Here is a 10,395-nt window from a genome sequence, read left to right on the forward strand (position 1 = left end):
AGCAGATGCAAGCATTATTTCTGCTCAACGCTCCAACCAAAAAACGACACCTGTGTCGCTTTTGCAAGCCGTCAACGGTACGAAAATTGCAGTTTACCCATCACGCTCAGTCATGCTCAATCTTGGCCTCCAACAAACATTTCACTAGATTTTCCTGGCTGCAGATATCAGAAGTACCCTCATCGGAGCTGATTTCCTGCATCACTATTAACTCCTTGTCTACGAGAAACAGCATCGTCTTATCGACTCTGTTATTCACCTGACCGTTACCGGTGCCCCTGCAAAAACAACATTATAAAATCCCACCAATATCTTCTATGTTGGAAGAACTGTTCACAGAGCTCCTCCACGAGTTTTCCACTCTGATGCTTCGGCTGGACTAGACTCAACCGGTGCAACACGTCTGTCACCCCATCGTCACCTCTGGCCCTCCGGTCCATTTTCGACCTCGATGTTTGTCCCCTAAGAAACTCTATGTTGCTCGCGTGGAGTTCTTGCACATGCTCAACACTCGGTATCATTAGACCTTCATATAGCAACTAGGCATCAGCACTTTACAGGGTGCCTAAGAAGACTGGGGATTGGGGTCCATGTGGCGATTACCGGGAGCTCAACAACACCACAGTTTCTGATCATTACCCGCTTCCGAATATACAAAACTTCACGGCAGAGCTGCACAGTGTGACAATCTTTTATAAAATTGATCTTGTTCGCGCCTATCATCAGTTGCCAGTCGCCGAGAAAGACATACTGAGGACTGCCATCACCACACTTTTCGTTCATTTTTAATTCCTCTGCATGCCCTTCGTCCTACGGAACGTTGGCCAATCGTTCCAGCATTTCATCGAGTCCGTCACCAGAGACTTTTTTTTCGTTTTTGCCTACATCAACGTCCTCCTTGTGGCAAGTTTTTCCCTTATAGGCGTACTCCCCACCTGCGGTTGTTGTTCTTCCACCTTGACAGTCGAGGAATCATCATCGACGTTGCCAAGAGTGAATTTGGTCAACAGGAACTTGAGTTCCTTGGACACGTAGTCGAGGCGATGGCATTCGACCACTGGCGTCCAAGATTCCCATCATTGAATATTTCCAACGACTGACTATGATGACGAAGCTTCGCCAATGTCTCAATTTCACCAATCTCTATCGAATGTTTACACCCCATTACACCCCAGGGCACGACTTGTGGCCCCTCTCGTCGCTTTGGTAAGCTCCAAACAGAAACAAGAGCTTCAATGGACTGAAGCGGCAACCCAAAGGTTCACACGAGTCAAGTCTGTCCTCGCCTGCGCAACACTGCTGAAACATCTAGAACCAGATGCATCGACTGCTCTCATGACAGACGCCTTGAACGAGGCTGTTGGTGCCATGTTGCAGCAATGTTTCAATGACAAGTGGCATCTACTTGCTTTCTTCTCAAAGACGCTGAAACCTGCACAGAACCGCAACAGCATTTTTACCGCAACTAGTCGCCATGCACTTTGTTGTCTAACACTTCCTAAAAGGTGGTCGTCAGTTTAGCGTCTTGACCGACCATAAGCCTCTTGTGCAAGCGGTAAACTGATCGACATCCTGCTACTCGCCACGTGAGACTTGACATCTCTCCATGATCTTGAAATTAACAACAAAATTTCGTCATGTCATAGGCACAGACAACATTCCTGCTGTTGTTCTGAGCAGCGTCAATGCCGTCTCCCTGCCAACCACCGAGCCATCTATCATCGACATCAGACTACTCGCCACCCACCAGCTGCATGTTCCCACCCACCAGCTGCATGTTCCCACCCACCAGCTGCAGACACTGAGCTGCATGTTCTCCGAAATTCGAAATCACTAAAACTAAAGGACATCGTATTAACTTCACATGGTACATGGGTAATGTGTGATACCTCAACCGGCACACCTCGGCCTTTCCTATTCAGCCACGCTGCGCAGACGCCTGTTCTATGCTGTACATAGTCTGCCGCATTCTGGAATTCATGCGACACAGAAGCTCATTTCCATTCGCTACTTTTGGCCTCAGCTAAACGGGCAAGTTCACGACTGGATCAGCTATTGTTTGCCGTGTCAACGCTTGAAGTTCCAGTGTCATCCCGTCCTTCCTGCGAAGCCTTTCTTTCCACCGGACGCGTGTTTTTACACCGTGCACTTGGCCCTGGTCAGCACACTCCCACCTACCAAGGGCTACAACTGCATATCGACATGCATCAACCACCACACTTAGTGGCCAGAAGCTACACCAATCGTCGATATATTAGCACTTATAGTTGCAGCAGCTTGCTTGTTGACATGGATTTCATGGTTCGACTGCCCATCTACTGTAGTCACCGATCGTTGTCGGCAGTTTGATTCGGCACTCAACGAACTCCTCAAGCTTCTCGGAATGACACGCCTCCGCACGACTTCTTACCACCCACAAACAAATGGGCTGGTTGTGCGTTTTCAGAGGCATTGAAGTCCTCCCTCATGGCACATGATTCACCAAAGAAGTAGATCGTCCAACTACCACTGGTCTTGCTTGGCATTGGAGCCGCCATAAAAAGCGACCTGGGCTGCTTATGTGCCTAGTAGGTCTACAGAAGTCCCTATGCCTTCCATGTTATTTTTTCGATCCCCTAGCCAAAACACCTGTGCCACTTCCTGGAGACTAACATCTTCCAGCAGATACACCCCGTGACTACACGCCTGCACAAAGTTACAGCTCCTTGCGTGTCTCCGCAGCTCACCTCAACTATACACGTTTTTGTGAGCAAATGTTCTGTGGAAAAACTTTTCAGCCGCACTACTCCGGCCCATATTGAGTTATGAAGCTTCAACCATCGACATTTGTCGTCAAAATCAACGACAAATCTGACAGAATTGGTCTCGAACATCTCAAGCCTACCTTCTTTGAAGCAATGTTGCCATTGGCCCCATGATCGTGTGACGCAACCGATGGAATGCTACTGCATTTCGGAACACTTCCTTCTTCAACACACCCAGTAGATATGGTGCCTCCTGGAGTTCCGATCGTTCGTCCGACTTTCCTCCTATATAGGGGGGGGAGACCCCCTGTAGCGGCAGCTGCAGCGGTGTCGCACAGAAGACGACGAGACGCTTGTTCTTGCACAATACAGCTAGGTGCCTCTTCCACAGGCTTGCCCGCGCTGGCGCTCGAAGAGACATTAAAATACTTATGATCACAGTGATCATGTCAGGCTCGCTCCCTCTCTGGGAAGACCGAGACTTCGCCTGTCTACAACACCGCACATTTGCCACACATTATTATAGGCCTAAAATACCCATATTTCTTGTATTGAATCATTGATACATCAAGCTATTTCATGACCCCCTTTTAGTTCGATATATCCGGGATCAACTGTATTAACGATTACTTTTGTAAATAGCTTGTACCAGTGTGTTGGAACAGAATGAAAATCAAGAACGAAAAATAATTTTAAAAAATATCTTCGACCGAAACAAAAACACAACCAAAACGCCATTCATTACTTCCTTCCGTTTTTGATTTTTCGGTTCACGCAGAAACTTGAAAATCCAAAATAACTGTAGTCATGCCTAATGTTTATCTCCACAGTACAGCAATAGCGCATATATCTTGCACGAATTCCAAGGTAAAGCAGTGTTGAATTGTGCAAAAAAAAAAAAAAAACAGCCACCAGTGATCTTCATATTCAGACAAGTGTACTTTCATGTACCTATGACACAGGCTAGCACGGGGAGGGTATTCTCAGCACAGAAAGCTGCTTTATATGAATAGTGGTATCACATATCAAAGGTATGCTCGATGAAAGGCCACTCCGGAGATTATAATCACTCCCTTGAAGCAAAGCATTAAGATTCACTTTCACTTTTGACAGAGTCTACTATAACCTAAAAGGGCACTCATTTGTGCTGATTTCTAGGAATTCAAGGTAGCTAGTTGTGTTCCTCCTAAAAAGGTGCTGGCACAAAAAATTTTGACCTTGCTTTTTTTTTTTTTTTTTTTTTTTTGCTGCAATGTGTTCCTGGGGCCCTGTTAGACATAACATGACACAGCGTTTTCGTCAGTGCACGACAAATAATTAATTATAGGCTCATTATTACCAACTAGTGTCAGTTTCGGTTTCAAAAACGACAAGCCACTGGGTGCAACTAACACCACCTAGTGGGTGCAATGCTTGACTCTGTCAACACACAGAACTGTGACGCACTTCCGCGCAGTTGGTATAAAGAAGTTTTTTCGAAAGCACACGCTCACGTGTGATTGATTGATATGTGGGGTTTAACGTCCCAAAACCACTACACGCTCACGTGTGTAATACCTAACCAATGTCATAAACAGAACAGCAATGCATCAAACACAAAACTTTTAACTCTTGCGCCGCAGCGACAAACTCGCGAGCAGCTGCCAAGTAATAGTCTGCTAGAGCAAACGCGACAAAAAAATGTCGGCTATGACATTGTCATAACTTCCTGCAGCGCGGTCACATCGGGAAAGTAGGAGGTCCCCAAAGGTCACCTTTGAGAGTGTCAATAACGAGATAGAGCCGATCACTAATGCAAACTTCCAAATTAATTTAAAGTACCTTCCAAGCTATATTCGCTATCAATATTTGGCAGATAATTTATGCATGTTCACGGGAAACGATCCCACACGCTATCTAGGCCGCAAAATTTTGTGTCAGTACTTTTTTAAGAATATAATAAGAAGGTGTTCTACCCCTGCTGCACTTTTTCAAAGGAGACGTGCAACACTTTTAAACCATATTTAGAAAATCCTGCCAATCGGTAGTCGAGGCTCCCAGGATCACGCGAGCCAATTATCATAGCACAGCATGCAGCCTAGAATTTAAAATAAATTCTTAAGATCAGCTGAAATGGCTCTCTCTTCTCTCAACGAATGATGCTAAAAGCTCAAAAACCACTCGCCACAGCCACTTTATCAACCATTCATTGATTCGAGCATAGCGCAGTCTTTCGTTACTGGTGCCACCGCGAGTTGTCAAGACCTGTCCACGCGTGTACGCACGATCACACTAAAAAGTCACGTATTCACAGAAAAAAAAAATTAAGAAAGAAAGAGCTCAGGGTCCCGAGGCATGCGTGACATTTTTTTTTTTGCCCGTGCCATTCTCCCTATTTGGCTTTCAGCCCTTTCATCGGGATGAGAGAAGAGAGAATGTAACTACAGTGTGTGACGAACCTTTGTAACTCCTCTTGTACTGGACAGATTCAAAAAGTTTTGGTGGCCGTGAATTCATGACGCAATAAGCTCCCTTATTGAATTCATTATGTGGCTACTTAAATTGTTCCAGGCCCCCTTTTAGAGGTGCATACATAACTGTGCAACAAATCCATTACATATTGATCATTACCCTTTAGCATCAAATTTTTCATGTAAATAAATACTGTTACGAACCATTCCATATATCTTTTTGTTCAGAAACAGAAATGAAACAGAACTTTTGGATGTTAAAAGAAACTAAAACCGAAATGAAAAACATTTCGTTCAGACACCTTGGCTTGTACACAAAAGTCAGTAATCTGATTGGCCTGTAACTTTTTTTCTAATCTTTGACACCCCATTTCTGATAGATTAAGATTCTGACATTCTTCCAACATTCTGGTACGCTCACTGTCAAGGGACACTTTATATACAGGGTGGTCAGTTTTTCTAGCACAATCTGTCTACCATCTTTCAACATATCTATTGCTACCTGGCTTTCCCTAGCCACCTTGACTCTTTGCATTAATTCCAAAGTTTTGTTTTTTTCCTTTGCCATTGCTGGTGAGATGTCCTGAAGTTTTTCCACTACCATAGACATAGTTATGATCAGTCACACATGCTTATGCAAATATACAGGCAAGAAGCAGACAAGGGAAAAAAGAATGGAAAGCGGGGCCAGTTGGAATACTTTCGTAATTGATGCAGCAGTAGATACGAAGACATAAAAGACAGTGCAAAGGTTAGTGCTGTGCACTCTGTCATTTTTGTTTGTGTCTGTAGCGCTGCATCAACCTTAAAAGACAGAGAACTTGTCTACAGTGTTTTTTCAACTTGTCTGCTTCACACCTATATGCTTAAACCTCGATGTCACAGCCAAGGGGCAAGCATATGAGATGCTTATTCAAACGCGGAAGGCATCCTTCTATTTGTAGCCAACCTTGTATGCACAGTGATGACGAACAGCGACACAGGGGTTCAAGCGCACGGGCAGTTACAACGAAGCCAAAGAGAAAGAAGGGCAGATAAAGAGCAGCCAGCCCAGAGTGTAGGCGTTGTCTTTTGTCCGATTCCTTACAATGGCACAGTCCGACAACTCAACCTTACAATTGAAGCCACCTGTAGATGTCCTTGTGGGCCATCAGCAGCGTGGGCCATTCCATCCAGGAACCCCATGCCCACGTCCTCAATTATAGATTTCATAACCCAACTGCTGCTCTACCTACTCATCGAATCATCTGCAGGCGGCATCAGTGCCTCTTCGGTGGTTTTAGAGTATGACACAACAGAAACCTTTTTACCGCGTGCATCTAGGATGGCACACGGGCCCCTGTCGTTTGGAAACATCACACACGCTTCCTGTGACACAGATCCCGTGCCCAAAACTCTTCCATTACATGAGCAGCCACGCTTCCTTGGCGTGCGACTATAGATCAGCACTCTAGATTTTTGCCTGCCACCCTAACATCACCAGCTGTCTGCGAATTATCGAAGTTCTGTGACCTTCAGCATGATGCCGACGACAGGGTAGTGACTATGAACTTTCCCGCAGCTCGCAATGCACAGACGAAGCAGGAGAAGTAGAGCATGGCCATAGACCACCTTCAAAATAGTGCCGTGGTATTGCATAGATAAGATGGCGTCTGGCAGCAGTCCTTGGTGGAGTGGAGCTTCAAGCTGATTGCTGCTTTTGGAACAAAGCAGGAGAGGAAGAAGGGCAAATAAAGAACAGCCTGCCCAGCATGCAGGCATTCTTTCTTGTCTGATTCCTAACATCTTCAGTAGATTCAACACTTCTACGTATCTTTCTTTCAAGTGTATGAGATGGGGTTCAATCTTAGTTACATATCTCAAATGATACCCAAGCATTTGTACCTGCAGATAGTAAGTCTTCGTGTGCACAAGGTAATCTATCATGCACCTACCTTCCCTGAAGCCACACTGTCAAAGAACTACTTTATTACTGTTTTCGAAAATATGAAGCAGGTACCAGTTAACTATTGTCTTCAAAGTTTCCAGAACAGCTTGTCAGTGTTATGGGACTAAGCCGTATTTACAGGAGTGTAACACGAGTTTTTTCCAGATTTCTGCAACCTGAAATTGACCGTCGCATTAGTCGAATACCAAATTTCAAGTTGTCTAAAAAATGGAATGATAAACACAATTTTCTTCTCTCTCTGAACACAATGAAAAGTTATCCCTTATGTCATAAATGAGGCCACATTACAATCTAGCAAACACAGTAAATATATATAAGAAAAGGGCCTTTACCGTGTTTCAAAAAATATAAATAAAACGCCGTCTTTCCGAGCAGATGGTATGTGGCTAGCACAGGGCATTGTAGAGATGATGAATCAACTTTTATTGAGCCCAACCTATACTGCATGCATACAGCTGTGCCCTGTGCTCTGCACACACTGACTGCATCACATGTCAGGACACTTGAGAAATTGGTGCACATTTATGGTAGGATATGTTGTGCCACAAGCGATTTCAATGACCTTCCTAATGTGATCAGTGCTTTTGCAAACCAAAATACATTCCCAAAACAGATTCTGTGAGCAACTACATTTTCATGACATCAATCATCATTTTAATTTTTATAAACTGATATAATTCATGTGCCCAAGTGTGTTACCTTTAAAACTTTACCAAGTTATTACCCTTGAGACATCCATAAGTTGTGTTCGATTTGTACAGTTGCATAGTGTGCATTTCCTTTTCCTACTTTTCCTGGCATTATAGTCTGTTAGTTCGCATTAGTAATACTGGAGTTACACAGTGCACTGTACATCACAATTAAAGCCACTACACTTTCTGACCACATTGCTCATCAGTGATTGGAATCACTCTTCAGCATGCGTAAAGAAGCAAATCACGATCACAATATTTTAGCCGGATCGATCAGATCGCCCTGCGACTAAGAGTGACTGCTTGGCACACTGGTCTGTGCTTGACATCAACAGTGATGAGATGACAAACAAATTGCGCAGTTATTTCATGCATAATGCACATTCCTATGGAAGAGTACAACCAAGGACGTCATGCATCTCCCAAACTGTGGTGGCGAGCGAACGCTCTCGTGTCCACCTGGAGGTTCCGCACAGCCGGCGTCGGGAGGACTTCGAGAGTGAGGAGCACAAGGCAAGTGACACTGCTGTGATTTGGCAGTTCGCTGAGCAAAGACACTCCAGCACTAAACAACATATGTAGAACAAAATGCAGCCGCTGATTTGATTGATTAATAGAGTTTATTGGCGCAAGGGCCAGATGTGGCCAAAGAGCGCCAAAGCGATGATAATGAACTGTGCGTTATGCAGTGTGGATAAAACAGATGTGACGTGGCTGTAAATGGGCCTAAAAACAGTCGCTGTAGGTGCGTAGAATATACATAGACTAAAATTACAGCAATGACAAATTATGTGAGCTATGGAGACATAAAATTCATTAAAAATGATACGTATATGAAATAAAAACTAGGCCTGGAGCCCTCGTGCCTTGGCAGAGCCCTTAAAACAAGGGCGTGGAGGCCTGGGCTCATTGAAAGCTGCTATCACAGCAGCAACAGAGGACGCGCTATGAGCTTGCTGGGCTAAAAACATTCAATACGACATCTTTTAGAAAGCTTAGGACTGATTTTGCATCAAAAAGCGGCTCTTTGCCTAGAAACATAATGGGGTGTAAAGAAAGATGATAGCGGTATGCTGAAGAAAAATATTTCTTTCTCTTTCAGCTTCCGGACACTCCAGGAGGACGGTTAGCTTCTCGCCACATCTACCACAAGTAGGAGGTTCATCGCTAGTCAGCAGAAAGCTATGGGTGCCATATGTGTGTCCTATTCTGCTAACTACGGCTCTTAATAAACGCGGCCAGGAAGAAAGGACCTCTTTTCCCCTTTACCACTGTGGGACACACGGGATAGGCCAACAAGGATCGATGACATTTTAGTGAACTTTCATGTTTAGTGTGGACACTTAACCTGGCGTGATTACTTTTTTTTTTTACAAACTCTGTGTGATGTGGACAAATTCCAGTATTGAAAAACGTGACCTCGTTACGTAAGTGTTGATCTATGTATAGCCTTGTGTTTGCTACCAAATATGCGATGTCGACTTTTGTGCAAGAGGTGTAGCCGGCGCCACGCACTGACAGCAACCTCTCCTTATATACATTTAATTGAAAAAAAAAAGTACGATCTTCCCTAGGCCGCAAATGCGGAACTTGCAAACCATATCTAGTGTTACTACCACTCATTTGACAGCACCGAGGATACACACCGATGCTGAGCACTCCCAGGACGCGCCGGTGGGCTTGGAAGTCTCCCCAGAGGCTTCCGTCAGCCGGGTAGCTGGTCGAGTACCTCAGCCACACATTGCGGCTTCCCTCAGGCTGCTCACTGAGGCGCGTGAAGCGGACGCGTTTGATGTGCTCGAGGGCGCTCTCCCACAGCTCACTGCTGGGCGCCGACAATGGCTGCACCAGCACCAGCAGGCACTGGTGGTCCTCAAGCCGAGCGTCGAAGTCCACGATAGAAGCGCTCATAGTCAGTGGGCACAGTAGGCATGAGAGAAAAACACGGCACCTAGCAGGTAGGCGGAGCGAACTACTGAACTGTCGACTGCGCTGTGGTGTAACCACATAACTATTGGTGGATGGGTGCAACACAGTACACGCAGAGAACACCTACCAGGCGGGGCAACGGCAACGCCACACTCTGCACGTGTCGACAGAACACCTACCGCTTTGGTTTAGCGTGCGCTGGTAGGTGTTCTGTGGCATGCCTGCCAAGGAGGTGCTGGTGCGGTTGCCTGGGCGATAAAAACGCGTCGGCTGAAAGCCAGGGCAGTGGTAGAGTGTACTAGAATAAGTCGAGTGGCGCGACCACCGCTGTTTTTCTGAAGCTCCGTACGCAGTTGCGATAGAGGGCGCTACCAGCAATCCGGCTTGGTCGCGCATCGCTCGCGCGGTCGTGCGTTGCCGGGCTTCTGCGCCTTTGGCGACACGTGCGACGGCCAGTTTCTTACCGGTGTACGGCTATAGATTTATACTGTCAGAGTAGCATTAAAAATGGTGTTTCCACACGATAATCAGGCTTTCGCCTCATAATATTGCCCATAAATGTTGCTGCACTGGTTTCGCGGCTCTGAGCGTCTGCTACGGTGACGCGCGAATGCGCCCCTTGCGTAGGTTCT

At 45.6% G+C, this 10,395-nt stretch overlaps 1 protein-coding gene across 2 annotated transcripts in view; it reads right to left on the bottom strand.

The window, feature by feature from the left end:
- Positions 1–10,057, bottom strand: part of brun (trafficking protein particle complex subunit brun) — a 461,018-nt gene extending 450,961 nt beyond the window's left edge. Inside the window, exon 1 of one of the 2 annotated variants that reach the window (XM_075865888.1) lies at positions 9,481–10,057. In XM_075865888.1, coding sequence (XP_075722003.1) covers positions 9,481–9,745 — 265 coding nt within the window. In that variant the 5' untranslated portion in view covers positions 9,746–10,057. The remainder of the gene's footprint in view (positions 1–9,480) is intronic. The other variant, XM_037419219.2, reaches the window with a different exon arrangement.
- Positions 10,058–10,395: the final 338 nt, after the last annotated feature.

Source organism: Rhipicephalus microplus, chromosome 6 (assembly GCF_043290135.1).
Source record: "Rhipicephalus microplus isolate Deutch F79 chromosome 6, USDA_Rmic, whole genome shotgun sequence".
In the NCBI taxonomy this organism is placed as follows: Eukaryota; Metazoa; Arthropoda; class Arachnida; order Ixodida; family Ixodidae; genus Rhipicephalus; species Rhipicephalus microplus.